Below are 17,008 nucleotides of genomic sequence, written 5' to 3' on the forward strand. Positions count from 1 at the left end.
GGCAAAAATCAATTTTTTCACACTTAAACGGCAAAATCGGAGTGATAGCGTATTCTGAGTGGAAAATGATGTATGGACGAAATATAGAGACAAATGTGCTCTACAATTATGTCGAAGTAATCATCAAAATCGGTTCAGCGACAGTCGAGATAATTGAGGTTATGTGATATTGAAATTGGTTTTTCGACTGTGGCGCCCCTGGTGTTGGTCCCACGAAGTTCAAATATTCTAGAAAGTTGTAGCATTTGGTGAGATCTTTCGTTTAAGCCCTCATTCATCAAAATCGGTCACATAGAACCGGAGATATGATTTTTTGAATTTTGTGAACTTTGACCCCTCATATCTCCGGTTCTATTGAAACCACAGCGCACATACGCACCATTTTGGAAACGTCCTAGACTGGACTACAACATACTAAAATTTCATTAACTTGCACAATGCCGTTTTTGAGAAAAGTGACTTTGAATTTCGATGAATTTTGACGCTATCACAGCGCCACCCGTGGTGACTTTTTGAACTTCCATCTGAAAGTGCTCATCGAGACGAAACCAAAAAGGTAAAATTTAGGCCGCTATGTTAATTAGAACCGGAGATAGAGGCCGGTCAATGTTCGAACTTTGACCCCTTATAGCTCGGGTCAGGGGTTATGGATCGACTTAAGGTTTTTTTTTGTTTGATAGGTATAATCAACGGCTACAACATACTAAAATTTCAGCCCGATTGCATAAGGAATTTTTGAGTTATTTAACTTTTAAGATTTAAAAATTTTCTTTTTAATAATAGCGCCCCTAGCGGTGGTTTTATGAACTTGCGATGTTAGAAGGGGAAGTGGCATTTCACGAGAGCTTTCCAAAAAGCCCTCACTTTTTAAATTCTGATAATTAGAACCGGAGTTATGGCCATTTTAAGAAATTTTTTTTGGACCCTTATAGCTCGGGTCAGGGGGGTCGGGGGACCTTAAGTTTGGTATCGATGGAAAACTCTAAGGCCCAGCTATAACATACTAAAATTTGAGCCCGCTCGATGCCATAGGGGCTGAGCTATTGAGAAAACAAAAAAAGGGTGGTCTTCAAAATGGCGGAAGGAGGGGTGGGGGGTGGGGGGTCAATGCACCAAGTTGCAATTTTCATACGATATTTAACCTTTGCCGAAAACCGCAAGTCGATATCTTTTTTAGTTTAGGAGCTATTAAGCTCCAAAGAGCGGCCGGACGGCCGGCCGGCCGGCCGGCCGGGAACGTAACTTAGCCCCCCATATATTCGTGATCAGGAAGTGGCGAAACACATTTTGGCCAAGTTTGAGCGCGATCGGAGGACATGAAATTTTGTTAGGATTATAGTAGGTGAGATTGTTAAGAATCTCACCTAATAAATCTGAGCCAGAATGAATAAATTAATTTGCCCGTGGAACAGAGGATTTTCTTCAAAGAAGATTTCAGGAACAATTAAATTAGGGTAAGTGTGCCTAATTTCGGCCAGCTTGCAATTTCGGCCACATTTTTTGTTCCTCGAATTTTCACGAACTTTTAGATTTTACGTTCTCTAGAGATTATAGAATGCAAAAGAATAACAAAAAATGTAGCTTCGACAAACGAGATGACGTGAAAAAGGCATTGGAAGAATTCCTGAAGGGCAAGGAACTATGAGAATGAAGGTGGCCGAAATAGGGCACCAAAGCTATGTCTACATTTTTATTCATTTTAAAATGTATTAAGAATGATTTTAGAGTAAATAAAGACGGTAAACTCTTTACAAGGTTCCAAGCAACACTCTTTCAGAAGAGAGAATAAAAAAATCCATTTGTATTAAAAATATTACATTTCAAACTTGAGACTTTGACGCTTGCATGCAACTATGCCGAAATTTGGCACACTTACTCTATCAATTTTGTTTTTTCCCTTACCAAAATTTTAACATTTGTAGTTTTCAATTTCTTAAAAAGCTTGCGAAGGAACTCACATTTAAATTAAAATTTAAATATAATATCTTGTTGACATTTCATGCTTTTTATATCATCCTGCAATATTCATTAAACTTATATACACTGTCTGTACTATTTTCAATATTTCCTACTACTTTTTACCACTCACATCTTGAGAGAGCTAAATAACTTTATCATCATGGAAAATGTTTTCATTGACAAACGAAAATAAACAAATAGTGTTGTGAATTTTCTGACTCTGAAAAACTTTTCTCCGCACGAGGGCACTGTCTTCTTCCACGAGGGGCGCTGCTAACAATTTTCAAACTTTCAGTTGAAAGATTCAGCTAATTAATTCACGAAAAATCTTCTAAACTCTTAATTTATATGTATGGGAGTAAGAAGACATTTCTGCTTAAATTTTGAAATATATTTTGTTTGACTTGTGGCTTATACACACTAGAGAAATTTATGTCCACATTGAAGCAAATCACGTACGCTTGTGTAGGAAAAACTGTCATATATCGACATAAATTTCTCTAGTGTATAGAAGCCATTAGTGACAGAGTTTAATAAAGTTCAGAATTTCAATGGTGCTGCCGATTTTTCTGAATTTCCAATGCATAAAAATAATACATAAAAGTGTACAGAAATGTGTAAAATATTTTTGACAAGTAGGGTAAAGTGGTACAAGTTGGACAATAATGGTACAATTTGGACAGGGATTTTTGTCTTGATAAATTTACTACTTCATTTTTATTTGTATATTTTTAATGCTTTAGTTTTATAATTTGGTTCCTTGTGCTTAACAACAATTTTTTTTACTGTATTTATCAAGAAAAAGGCCATGTCCAACTTGTACCGGCGAATTGTCCAACTTGCAACACTAATTCCAAATTATAGCACTTTACCCTATATAATTGAACAGCTGTAAAGCATTTAAGGCATATTAAAAATCATTTAAAGTCCTCTCTGATCAATTTTTGCATAATTTACTAACCAAAATGAATATTTTATTGACCATTTCAAGTTTTTTTTACTGACCAATAATGATTTTTTATCGACTTATCTACTAATTTACGGCAAATATATTTATTTCAAAATCCCCAAATGAAAAGCTTTACAATAATTTTCAGAATCAACGACTATTTAAACAAGTATTGTAAAAATATTCAATCGGTGTAAATATCCTAAGGTATTTTTTTTTAAGAATGTAATGTGAAAGGTTTACGGAATGTTTTGGTTTTTCACTCTATTTGTGATTGACTCTAAAAATTGGACATTTAGCTCGAAAAAAGACCGGTTTATTACGTATTTATTTTTGCAGACAAGACTTTTGGTGGGTCAGCAATAAAGCGGTAGCTTTAGCCTTGCATTTACTCAAAGAAACCATCACTTTTAAACCCCCTCCAAGTCGTTGGTTTTTTCCCAACGCAAGTAAATTCCCATTAGTCGACTGCTTTAGCCACACTGTACTGAAGCTGAGGCATTAATTGAAACTTTATGGAAAATGAAAATTGATTTCTATATTCAATTGAAGTCTATCTAAGCAAAATATAGTATATTGCAAGTCGTGGCAGAAAAAAAGGTCATTGGGGTGAGGGTAAAATAAATTCATTGATTAAAAGTGTTTACATTTACTCCCTTTTACTTCCAATCCCCAAAGAGATAACTCATGTTATGTGACAACGACCGTAAATTCATCCAGAGACGAGATTAGAATTTTGAATGTCAAGTAGAGTGGGATTGGGGAGGGGGGGACTTACAGTTGAATTTTCGTCACAATTGAGCAGTGCGTAGAAATCCTCGTCTGGATTTTTCTTGAATGCAATTATCTCGTCGACAGCACTCATAATTGCTGGATGACAGTATCAATAATTCCAATTTTCGATGAAACACTCAAAATAGCACTTTGTCCACGATCTCGCAATAAATTGCCCACCACTTTAGCCCTGTCACAGACACTTGTGGGTGATATTGCTGCAAAAATTACGCTGGAGTATGAGACTCTTGGATGGTACAGTGTTTGGGTTTCACTTTACCAACACAGCTAATCCGGCTGGCCAAAACACTTCACATTCGCACTGGACAGCCGTTGGAAAGTGACTGAAGCAATGCTCCACACTGTGACTCTGCTTTGCCCCTCTCTTGTCACATCATTTTCCACCATCCTCTGCAAAAGTTCCCGATCTCTCCTCCAGTCACGTCTCACACTGAAACAAAGTTCCAGAGGTCTGTCAATCCAAAGGCAGGGGCCACTCAGTATAATACGAGCTTCAGACCTAAGGCTTTAGCCATATGCCTTATGGCTTTAATTTCTTATCAATCACCATTTTTTGGAAAAATTTAACATTGGATTGAATTATTAAAGATAAATGACCTATTAAACTTTGAAAAAGCAATAAAATTGGTCGCTCTTTAGGATTTTGAGACCTTCGAGAACTGGGTTAAACCTCTAGTCTGACGACCGCTTAAGGTTAATCATATTGCAAAGGCAGTTTTTGTCAGTAAGCTGATAGTTAATAGTCTTTCTTCTTCATTATTGTATAATTTTGGAAATTGTCTTTAGAAATCGTCATCAAGTCCATATACGAAAACTAGATTGTAAAAGGACCTCTACTAATACAGGGAGTCCTGGGGCTAAGGGAAAGTGAGACACCTTTGAATGTGGGGCACCTTTAAAATTGGGATTTTTCTCCTATGCTTAAGAGCTGTACAAGAGGCCGTCATCCAGATTTAGCATACGGCACGAAATCTGGGGCTACAGATAAACGAAGGCGAAAAAAAAACTCCGGCAACATCTACGGAGAGCATCGGTCGAACAAAGTTCTCGACGGGGGACTACAACTTTGAAGTTGTCAACTTCTTCGTGTACCTTGGGTCAACAATCACAGCCGACAACAACATCTCAACAGAAGTCCGCGCACGGTTGAGGCCTATTTCAGTCTATCAAGAGTTTTCCGGTCCAGAACCTTAAGCATAAAGACTAAGCTACTGCTGTATAGGACTATGATCCTGCCAGTCCTCACGTATTCGTCTGAGACGTGGGTCCTCAGGAAACAGAATTGCGAACTCTTAGGCGCGTTTGAGAGGAGGATCCTGCGACGAATTTTGGCCCCATCTGTGAGGAGGGACGATTCCGGTGCATATACAACCATGAAGTGTATGAGTGTTAGGGAGAGGTAACTGTGGTCAAGCAAATACGCCTCAATAGGCTCCGGTGGGCTGGTCATCTGGTGCTCAAGGATGAGGACCAGAAGACCCTAAAGACTGGAAGTCTTTAGGTGCGGACTCTATGCTACGAGGAGGCGAGGCCGACCCAGCCTCAGATGGACCGACGGCGTGGACCAGGACGCCAGCTCATTAGGGGTGCGGAATTGGAGAACAGTGACGCGTAACAGGCTCGAGTGGCGACGGAACCTGAGTCAGGCCAAGACCAGTAATTGGTTGTAGCGCCAGTTAAGTAAGTAAGTAGTAAGCTTAATTCTTAAGTGGAACTAAGCCACATAGTGTAATTTAGCTACTCAATCTATTTGTGCAGCTAAATTACATCATGATAAGGATCAATTTTTTATTTAAAAATAGGTGTACTCGTAAAATCCCAATTTCAAAATTGCTTCACATTCATAGGTGCCCCACTTCCCTCTATGCTTTAAAGCTAATGGAACTAATCAGATTATAGAAACTAAATTTTTCATATTGCCTACAATTGAGAACTAGTTTTGATATTGTTTTTAAAGTAGCACCAAATGTATGAAATTTTTGTAATGCGTTAAATTTAACAATTACTTTTAATGCACACCTTTTAAATCAGGACAATTTCATAAAATCGAAATTCACGTCCTTTTTTTATCCCAAAAGTTTTCAATAAATTCAATTGAAAGTGCCAAAGAGAGTGACACAGACATATGCAAAATGTTTTGGAAAGACGGAGTGAATTGGCATTTAACTGAACTTTTCAGTTCTAAAAGGTACGCCGGAACCAATATATACTTTAAGTACCGAAAATTGATCTAAAAATATTCACGTTGTATATAAATTTTCTGAATGCATAAAAAGAATTTCATGAAGTTTTCTTTGCCGTTACTTGGCGGAAAATCTTCTACAACCCCAAAAGTATTTTCGCATAATTTACCGTTTATTGGTTCACAACTAATTAAAGCCTATTAATAAATCACTTAACTCTTTCGCGTCTTTAGGGTAATGTCATGACTCGGGGAAAAAAGTTTTTTTTTGGGTATTTACATTAATTGAAATCTATCTGTTCGTGCACGACATCATAATAGAAGGATGTAAGATGCTTGGCTCATTTTCTCAAGACTCCAGTTAGATTTCAATTAATGTAAATAGCCAAAAAGAAACTTTTTTCCCCGGGTCATATATGACCCTAAAGACGCGAAAGAGTTAAAAGATACTGCAAAATAGTTTAAGGGTAATAGAATTGATTTTCGAACAAAAATCACTTTTCGGTTCATAACTGGTTTCTTCCCGTCTCATAACCGATTTGAACTGGTTCAATCTTATTAGAAATTTCAAAACCTTTCCAATGTAATTGAATGTATGAAAATTGAAATCGTTGAAATCCAATCAAAATTGAAATTGAAAATGAAATTTAAATTTAAATTTTCATTTTCATTTGACAGAAAGAGAGAAATATATCTTATTTCAGTTTTAAAGAGTAAGAGGTAAAATTTCAATCGATTGAATTTTACTAAATTGAAAAGGTGTGGCAGCGCCATAATACCGGTTTTCTAGGTCAAAGTTCAAAAGACTCTAGAGAGCGTACTTTTCAACTGAATTGCATCATATTTGAGCTCATTGGAAAGGTTTTGAAATTTCTATTAAGTTTGAACCAGTTGAATCGATTGATTTTCACTCGATTGAAAAGGTGTGCCAGGCGCCATTAGGAATGATTCAATTATATTTTCGTATAAGGACGAAATGTCCGCCTGGACAAAGTCAATATCCAAGAATGAAATGATTTAAAATGGTCGGGAAGGGAGGAATGAACATCTTGTTAATGAAATACAGAAGTCGACTTATGAGGGTTCCCTGACGGTTCCAAGTCTCTACCTCTGACCGTTTAGTCTGTAACTCTAATCACATTCGAATGAACAAATACGTGACACCTTTTCTTATAAATAGTCTAGAACTAAAAGTTTGAGATAAATGGTCCCCGTGGCTAGAAGCTGGAAGTTTAGGGTCATACAAAACATCGAGGAATTATGTAAGACTGCTCTCTTTATAGAGTTTGAGCAATAAAAAGCAGAGTGCAACCACTAAACAACTTTATTAATCTCATATCACCCTTTTTACCAAAATATTGCTCAATCTCCAGCCTTTCTTATTTGGTTTTCTTTGGCACAAGAAGGGCTCTTACTTTTCAAATAAACTCCGCCTATAAAAAAACATTAAGTAACACTGAGAGAAATCCGAAAAAGTTAAAATAACATTCCGGAAATGTTAATTTTACCCTGCAGTATTGATCCAAAATCGGTGTAAATATTACCCTTTTCAGGTGTATTATGGGTTAAAATTACCCTTTCTCATGTTAATTTTACCCTTAAAAAGGTGTAAAATTAACATTAAAAAATGTTAATATATTTTTATACCTAAAAATTGTTAAAGTTCTGAGGAAAAACGTTTATCGCACCCTCTTTTTTCTCAGTGAACACACCCTATTTGATTTTCGATTTTTCTGAATTTTTAATATTCATTTCTAGGAAATTGTAAATTCTTCAAAAAAGCATCTGTTACATGAATAAATAATTACATTTCCTTTCTATTCCGTTTTATTTTTACTCTTTTACCTGCAAGTTAAATTTAGTACTCAAAAGCTCAGAATGCCTCGCCCCTTGTAAAATTCTTTGACTGTGATTTGTGTGGGAATATTGTTACATTGTATTCTCGAAGTGTGAGTTACCAGTAACGTTCTCTCTAACCATGCGCGGGTCTGAGCTTTTACTGCCCCAGCTTTCAAGAATTTCCCCATTTTATTGCCCCGCTAAGTGGCCGCTACATGTGTACATTCTCATGCTCCATCAGACTTACATATTGTCATGTACTACATAGCCCATGCACATAGAATCTGCACGTCCATTTGTTAATTAAACTGAAAGTTCAGTATCAAAAGAATACAACAAAAAAGCTCACAAATGGAGATCATCGGGATAGCTTTCAGAGTTGTACGGGAAAAGTTTGGTGGAAATTGCATAAAAATGCGGCGAATTGAAGCTCTTTCAAATGTAGATCCCCTAAGTGTATGTAAAAGAGTGTCTATCGTGATTTAGCTTCGTTATTTCAAACATACTCCATCATCGTCCAACAGCTAGAGCAAATGCCACTCCAAGTTCACCATTGTAGATTAGTTTTCACAAATATTTACCATCACTTTCCATCGATGAAAATAAATTGAATCACTCGTGCACGAGAAGACAAATTATATTCCATTTATTGCCACTGACTATCCAACTGGCCACAATTTATGCCATGGAGAGGAAAATTTATTAACCACAAGTAATTGAATTTGTACTGGTTCATAGTCTCGAAAATTTGAATTTGAATTCAAAATTTTTTAACAAAATGCTAACTATTGTTTCCAACAAATTGGCATATTTTGCAAAATTTGTTGATTACAACGAATTATGGAGACCCAATTAGTGAAATGGTTCAGGTTTTGCTCTGTAATGTAAGTGTCTTGGGTTTGAATCGTTTTGAGGTTTCTGGAATTTTTCAGACATTAAACGCATTCAATTTGTATCGAGTTAGTTCCTCTTTACTTAATTTCCAGGACAGGCTACTTACTTATCTTGATGAAACAAAATAATAACCAATTTAGAAATTATTTAAATATAATTGTTGTGAAGATTATTTTTTACTCTTATCTCTAAATGTGGAGAATTACCTGTGGTAAACAATAATTTCTCTGTGATAGGATTCTGTGATATCTAATACCCTCTTCTTCCTGCCCAGTTTACCTATAAATATATTGTGGTGTTATAAATCTGTCAGGGACTGTGTGTTTCTTGGGCTTCCTTCTACCGTTTGTGATATTCACGTACCTGGAAATATATATTCCTTTATTAAATATCTTCAACAGTGATCCGGAACGTAGGCGGCTGGATTTTCCAGAAGACGTTTCCTCGATGACCGCCAAATGCCCTTTAACAAAGTCCACTGCGGCAGGAAAACACACTTTTCACCTTCACCAATATTTATTTCACCGATAACTTTATTTACAAGTATTCTCCTCTTATTCCACTGAACACAATTTAACTCTACGTCATTGTAGTTTGAACTAATAATTTTATAATAAATTCACAAAATGAACTTTATCTTTTTCTCTCCTCACGTCTCTTTTCAAAATCAAGTCTCTTATGTAACTCCCTGACTCGTTCCCGCTTATTCCCCTACTTTCTTTCCAGCTGATCTCATTCACCACTTTTTCCTCTTTCTCTCTCCCTCCATGCATGTTCAAAATCCAACCGTCTTTTGTCTCTTAAAATAAGAGGTCTTATAGAATGGAAATTCTATACACTAAATATTACGGTGCTATCACACTAGGATTTTTCACAATTTAATTTTAAATTAAATTCAGCAAATTGAGCATTAAAACTGCTAGAACCACTTGAAATTTTTCATAGCCAGGACACATTTTTGCGAGAAATTTGCTAAATTCAAATAAGCCGCGCAGATTGCTAGTTGTTTTATTTTGTCATTTGTGATTTTGTTACATTATTAGAAAAATGAGTGAGTCCAGTGAAGAGGAAGAAATTTTTCTAGTTTATGTAGGATACATAGTCTGCAGAGAAAAGATCGTTTAACACGACAAAAGACTATATAGCCTGAGAAAAAGCATTTCTGCCGTTTGGCTTTGGAGGCTGGTCGTCAACGCTAATGCCCTAGACACACTTACGACTTAAGCCGAGAGGCGAATTAGTGGAAAATGATGGAAATATACTTTAATCATTATTTCGAATATAATTATGCTAAGCCGTCTCTCGGCTAATCCTCAGGTCTGTCGAGGCCCTAAGACGGCGGCGGACGCTTGGTATGGGAGGCTAATGTAAAGGCACATGTTGGCAATAAAAATACAATACAATACAAAAAATACAATACATGTTCAATAAAAATGTGTCTCAATGTAAAAGGAAGAGATTGTGGGCCAGAAAATGGATCCAAGAGAGATCTGCCCACGGATTCATTCAAAAAAATGTATGAAAATATCGCAACCATCGCAACTGGTGATTTTTTTTGAACACAACAATTTTCTTCGTATGGCTACTGAAAAATTCGAGGAACTTCTTCACATAGTTGAACCTCATTTGCATAAAGAAATAACGAAAATGAGGGTGCCTATATCGCCTTAAATTGGAATTGTTGAGCAATTTTAACATTTTAATTTGCTGAGTTGAAATTAATTTGAGCAACCACATTTATGCTACTTTAGCATATTTAAACATGTTTTGGTGGGCCAAGTATTAGTTCATATCAATAAATGAGCGAAAATCTATTAATTCAAATGATTTTTAATGCAAAATAACGCATAGGAATAATTCATCTGAAAATTGAATTGAATTTACAAATTGGAAAAATCCTAGTGTGATAGCACGGTTAGAGTTTAAATCCAATAGAATTCGGTAAAATTTTATTTTAGATTTTCTGAAATTAAAGTCCAATCAACTATATTTGAACTAACCTAATTTAAACACTAACTGAATAATTTGTAAAAGATAAACTTTTATAACGAGGTGGGGGTTCCGGAAATCGTCGGGAAAAATACTTCACTCAGGGAAAACTCATCAACTTATCGCATTTTTTTTTGCGATAAGTTGATGAGTTTTCCCTGAGTGAGGAATTTTTCCCGACGATTTCCGGAACCCCCACCTCGTTAACTATATTACGTCGGTTTGTGTTTTACAATAAACTTTTATATTTTACATAAATTTTAACATTTAAAAAACAACTATTATAAACATTATATGTGTATAGAATTTGTATCTACGAAAGCTTCGTAACACTGCAACCACTGCAACAGATAAAATAATTGATATTTTTTTAGTGTCCACTATCTTCAGTGTATAACATATTTTTTATGACTATTTTTTATTAATTTATTAAATATAACAAGAAATGCGGAGCAATATTTGCTAATAAGCACATTTCTTAATTTTTTGTATAATCCATAAATTAATATATTTTTGATCACCATAGAAATGTAAGAAAAAGTATGATTTCTGAATTTACCAAAAAATATACTTGCAATGTTTCAAAGATTATATTTTTTGAAAATTTTATAGTGTTTCAATTTTACTACTCGAACTCCACCAAAATAAAAGTAAAACATATTTCGACTTCTTACGATCCAGGAGGTGGTATTTTGAGAGAATTTGAATATTTGAAGTTTCGAGTTTTTTGACGTAACGCTGTTTGGCCGTCTGTGTGTCTGACCGGTACAACGCTTAGAGAACAAATGGTTAGAGATAGAGACTTAAGACGTTCTGGAAACCCCTAAAAGTCGACCCTGGAACCTTAACATGTCCCTCATCTTCCCCTACTCCTCTCCTTGTTCTCCACAACCATGTTTTTTTTCCGATTGCTCGAATACGTGTAGTGTGCTTTTGTTTCATTATTGGATATATTTTAGATTGGGTCCCGGTCAAAATCCAGAAAGCCAAAATCCCCAACGCCAAAATCCCGACCGCTAAAATCCCGAAAGCCAAAATTCTTAAAAGTGTTATAACTACTACCACGATTGCAACCGCGCTTACTGGTGGCAAAGAGAAATCTTCTTTTTTTTGGGAAATTATTCTAAACATTTTCCTCCATATAATTTCATCCCTTTAAGGATTTTGAACATTCGGGATTTTGGCTTTCGGGATTTTGGCTTTCGGGATTTTGGCTTTCAGGATTTTGGCTTTCAGGATTTTGATTGCCACCGTTTAGATTACTCAGGTGAAAATTTCGGCCTTGTAACAAAAATACCGTTGAATCGTTCCCAATAACGGGTTTTCAAGTTCCAAGATTTAAAAGACAGGGTATTTATCAACCGAAAAGCATCATGATTGTGTTCATTGGGAAAATCTTGGTATGCTTGACAAGCTTGAGCCCATTTCAAATGATTTCAATTTCATCCAATAACTAATTTTTATCCGAAATTTAAATTTATTGCTCCAAAGGTATTTTGTGCAATGGAGTGATTTATAAATCGGTTCAAAACAGTTGTGAACCACTAAACGATAAATGATGCCGAAGTATTTTTGAGGTATAGCATCTAAGTGACGTACGAGCACCTCGGAAAGCCTGGGACGTATCTGCTACTCGCTTTTATCCTTGACGTAATTATTCAACTTATTTGAACTCTCAAAATCAATATTTAACTGAATTAAAGCTTTAGTTATTCTCTTTATTTACTTATATTTATCCCAAAAAACGACTTAAACAGAATTTTATTAGTAAAATTAACATTAAGTATTGGTAGGATAAATTTTCTGATATTTTAACGTAAGTCAAAATATGCTATAACTAACCTAGAATACAATCAATGTGAAATATCAACTTTTTTTTGCAGCTCCTCTCATAATCATTATTTTCTAAATTTTATTCTCCTTTATATTTTACTCCGTCCCTTCTCACCGTAATCTTAATTTTGATTTATTTTGAAAATGAACGTTAATTTTTCTTTTTTTGGATATATTTAATTACTTAATTATAATCTTGGCGTATACAGGGGGAAATTGGGCACTTTTGAAAGTGGGGCACCTTTGAAATTGAGATTTTCAACTATTTTTAAATAAAATTTAGACTTATCGTGAATCGTGATATAACTTAGCTGCACAAACAGATTGAGAAGCTAAATTATATTATTAAATAGCTTAGTCCCACTTAAACTAAGGAGAAAAATCCCAAATTCAAAGGTGACCCACTTTTAAAGGCGCCCCACTTCCCCCTAGATTGTAGATTGTTGGGCTTTCCGACTGGCGTTGGACTTCCCCCTAATCGTGCATATCGAGCAATTTCTCCATTCATCCTTGACTCGATTTTCAAAGCCACTACAATGTGAATATCACAAACTATGTGATATTCACATTAAATAAATAAATAAATAAATTTTTGATTAATCTTAAAAATTTTGTAATTGTGAGAAAATCTTAACTATGAGTAACAAGTCCGCCCAAGTAATGTTTTAAAAATAAGGGAACATAAGGTCATGAAGACGTCGCGTGTCAATAACGTCTTTAATAAAATGTCAGAAAGTGCCCGAAATTTTACTAAATTGACGACTATAAAAATATTACTTACAATTTTTTATCGAGCTGCAGACATTTTGGTAAGAATTAATTATGACAAGCTTTAGGTTTAGATCAAAAGATTGGCCATAAAATATTATGGTGCCAGAGAAGAAGAGAAATATTTTCATTTCAAATATGTTTATTTTTTTCGCGCATTTTAACACGTTCATTAGTGAATACACATTATGAAGAGCATATGCTCATAAAAAATGCACAGGAGGATTGAAAAATCACCGATTTTTTTTAATATTAAAATACAGCAAAATTTAACACCTTAATCTTCTTTTTATGAAAAAGATTGTTGTATTTATAATTAAATATTTTTGTCCAATGTTCAGGCTCAAAATTTTTTATTGAAATATTAATATCGTTGTTATTATAGTAGACTCTATTTGAGGAAGTCTTTTAACAAGTTTGATGTGTGATGCTCAAGTTACAATTTAACATCTAAACATTATTTTCAATATTCTCTTAAAATTGGTATTTATTGAAAAGATCTTCGATTAGAAAGTCTAACGTGTCGAACGTGTTCTTGAAATACTTCGTGAGAATCAGTTTTTGGTAATTGAGTATAGAGAACTACGTATAGAACTTCATTATTTTTTTTTAAATATATTTTTTCTAAAAATTTTGAATGTTTTTGAAGTAATGTATAAACCTGTTTCAGTTGATAACAATCCAATACTTGTCGAAAATTATAACGAAAGAAAAATTGCATATTCTTCGAATTGAGTGAAGTCAAACACTCTATGAATTTTCATTTTTTATAGGGGAAACTGGGGCACCACCGAATATGAAGTAGCACTGAACACTGATTTTTATTTCTAAACACTGGTAAAAATAAAAGGGTCAAATTGACCCTTTTCAACAAAAATGGATCATATTTGATCCTTTAAAAGGTTCTCTTGAATACGATAAGAGGTATTTCTCTCAACTGAGGGAACACCAAAGATGACTTTATTATTTTTTTTTATTTGTTTATTCCGGAGATAAATAGGTGTTAAAACAGTGACCCTTTCAAAGGATCATCGGTTTTTTACCATCACTTTTACCAGTGAAGTATTCGGACTATGACGACCACTTCTTCAATAGATGAGCATCCTTCTATGAATTCATACAAGCCTCGGCCTCTGAAGTTTAATAAATATCTAATTAAAAAATCACTGTGTTCGGTGGTGCCCCAGTTTCCCTTACTTACTTACTTTACAGAAACTAATTGTGCTAATCACAATTAGTTTCTGACATGTTTTATAATTTTCCAGCTAACAAAATTGTGATTTTTGTAGGATTTAACGGTAATCCAGCCAGTCGTAAATATAAATCATGTGTCCGAATCAAGTAAAATAACATACGTGAATTCAGTTAAAAAAAAACTGTAAAATTTTTTGGAATCAGAAAATATTTCAGTTTACATCAATTTGCGGATATTTCATAATCAAAGTATTTTGGACAAAAATATATAATAAAAAAGGATTTAATGGTGGCACATCGGTTCATAGATGAATTGAGGCCTTCCCGTAAGGGGAGTTCGGAACATTTATTATTATTTTTTCGTATACCACGGGGTTGAGGTCATTCCCATGCCCCGTGGAATCAAGTGCAGTGAAGTTCACTGGATGCAATTCGAATACATAAAACGCCAGAAAAATTCCTGATGACCTAAAGGGGATTCGAACCCGGGACACTTGCATCATAGAGCTAGTGCTCTACCACTTTACAGATTGAGTGCCCAGTGAATTGACCCAGTTAAGAAGACCCACACAAAGGGTCGAAAGCTCTGGAGAAAAACCTAATTCTTCCAATTTAAAAAGGAATACTTTTCTGACGAACACCGGCAGAACTGAGGACATTATAAAGTTTCCGTCAGACTCCAGAAAATAGGGATTTATTTTGTAATGGAAAAATGTTTCAAGGCTTTATAAAATAAATACACTAATACACTTAGAGTACTTTCGAAATGATAATTCAAAATATTCTTTTTATTGGGTTACAATAATGTCGTTGCAATACATCATATTTAAAATTTAAGTCCTTTCTTATTTAATAATTTTTTTTAATTATTCAATTGTGCCAATTGTGAACTTGTGGAACTTGTCGTGATTTTCTTTCTTGTACAATCTACTGAAATATTCAAAATATGCTTGTAAATTTCTTTGTTGTAATCCAAAGACAAAGGGTTAATTTTCTAACAATAAAATGTTTATCCCAAAACAGAAACTACTTTGGAAAAAGTCTATGTACCATCACATTGTTCATCTTTGTTACAAAAATTCGTACAATGATCTTTTGATAGTTTGCAAAGCGCCATAAGGATGTAGCAACAAGATTCAGCTTATTTCAATGAAAGAAAAATTCTTTTCTCGCCACAACAAGGAAAAATACAGTGGTTTTTTTTGTGATGTTTCCTCAAATTAATAAGCATTCAAAAATAATTTACTGTATAAATACAGTGACTAAACAAATTGGTGTATTTACATCTGACTACATACGTACATTTCCCCATCGCGTAAAATTCACAACTTCGCAGTGAAAATTGCAAATACCATTAGCAAAATTTTCAGAGGCGTATTATCCCGTGCCTGGTGATGAGGAAAAAAAGGCAAAATCCCAAATCGACAATTTTAGCCAACAAAGGTTAATCTACAGCCTTGGTGCGTAGTGAATTCCATTGTGGGTAAATGTACTTGGAGATGAGCGCAGTGTCGATTTGATTTTTCCTGCGCTGAAAGTTTCTTATGGTATCTCTTCCCCCCTTTTTGGGCATTTTCCATGAATTTTCCTATCGTATACATATGACTGTGTGCGCACAAGAGTTGGACGCCAAGTCAATGGCAACAGATTTTCAAGCAGATTTTTAAGTTGAAAAATATAAAATTAGCTTTAATAAATGGCGCTTAGTGGCGGCTCTGTCTGCCACCATCAGCAAATCGCGGGCCAAGCACGATGCCGGCGCGGAGAGACGGTTTCGCCTGTCCACCATCGATCGTACTTTGTTAGTTAGGTTAAGACTTTCATCAGTGGTCCACCAGAACGTCTGAATAATCTTCTTTTGGCGAGAACACCAGCGAAGGAGCTATTGTGTATTCGTTGCACAATTCAAAAAGATTCGTCTTTCTGCTTGTGCTCAATTCACTTTGGGGCTCAGTTCAATTGATGGCAAATTGTGAATTTTCTCCGGTGGATGTAGCAGTGATTTTTTCATAAAATTTTAAATCTGTTTTTTTTTTTGTTTTTGGCGATCGTGAACTTTGCGAAAAAGTGTTAAAAAAAATATCTGTGCTGTGAGCCAAAATTTGAATTAGTTTGTCATTTATTGCTGAGGAAAATTAATTATATACAGAGAAATCATAAGAGAAGGAGTTTGAGTGAATATTAAAGACATTGTGATAATATTTCAATATTTGTCATCTCGTGTTACTCTATTGTATCAACTTAAATAGCTCCCAGCAATTGGATTACCATCGAGTCTTGTGTAGCCAGGGAAAGTCCAGAGAGCGAGATGGCTGAGACTGTGGAGGAAACGTATGAGACGGAAGTGCACCGAAAGGTCGTGCGCAAGAGCTTCAAAATACAGGAAGTGAGTAGGATGCCTTTTACATGTTATCCCATGAGAGACCTTCCAGCCCTTCCAGATATAAACTATTGTGCTTTGGAAGTAGACCACTCTCGGTGTGATTTCTTGTGAAAATGCCCCAACAGTTTACTCCATTGGCCCCAATGTTATTCTAATGCTAACAAAAGCTCCCCCCGTTGAAACTCAAACGCCCCCACAAAACACTCGCTTCTCTGCAATCTCT

At 35.1% G+C, this 17,008-nt stretch overlaps 3 protein-coding genes across 12 annotated transcripts in view; 2 read left to right on the forward strand and 1 right to left on the reverse strand.

Annotated features, from left to right (window-relative positions):
• The window catches only part of LOC129806124 (J domain-containing protein), a 40,485-nt gene extending 36,442 nt beyond the window's left edge, over positions 1–4,043 (reverse strand). Inside the window, exon 1 of the mRNA XM_055854499.1 lies at positions 3,687–4,043. Coding sequence (XP_055710474.1) covers positions 3,687–3,773 — 87 coding nt within the window. The 5' untranslated portion in view covers positions 3,774–4,043. The remainder of the gene's footprint in view (positions 1–3,686) is intronic.
• LOC129806049 (prolyl 4-hydroxylase subunit alpha-1-like) overlaps positions 1–17,008 on the forward strand; it is a 186,297-nt gene that overhangs the window by 78,917 nt on the left and 90,372 nt on the right. The gene's annotated exons all lie outside the window — the stretch shown is intronic.
• The window catches only part of LOC129806062 (tropomodulin), an 85,933-nt gene continuing 84,834 nt past the window's right edge, over positions 15,910–17,008 (forward strand). For 3 of the 10 annotated variants that reach the window (XM_055854392.1, XM_055854400.1, XM_055854417.1), the window contains exon 1: positions 16,201–16,788. In XM_055854392.1, the coding sequence (XP_055710367.1) occupies positions 16,711–16,788 (78 nt within the window). In that variant the 5' untranslated portion in view covers positions 16,201–16,710. Of the gene's footprint in view, positions 16,789–17,008 lie in introns of all 10 variants that reach the window. The other 7 variants (XM_055854457.1, XM_055854472.1, XM_055854466.1 and 4 more) reach the window with 4 other exon arrangements.

Source organism: Phlebotomus papatasi, chromosome 1 (genome assembly GCF_024763615.1).
Source record: "Phlebotomus papatasi isolate M1 chromosome 1, Ppap_2.1, whole genome shotgun sequence".
NCBI classification, from domain to species: domain Eukaryota; kingdom Metazoa; phylum Arthropoda; class Insecta; order Diptera; family Psychodidae; genus Phlebotomus; species Phlebotomus papatasi.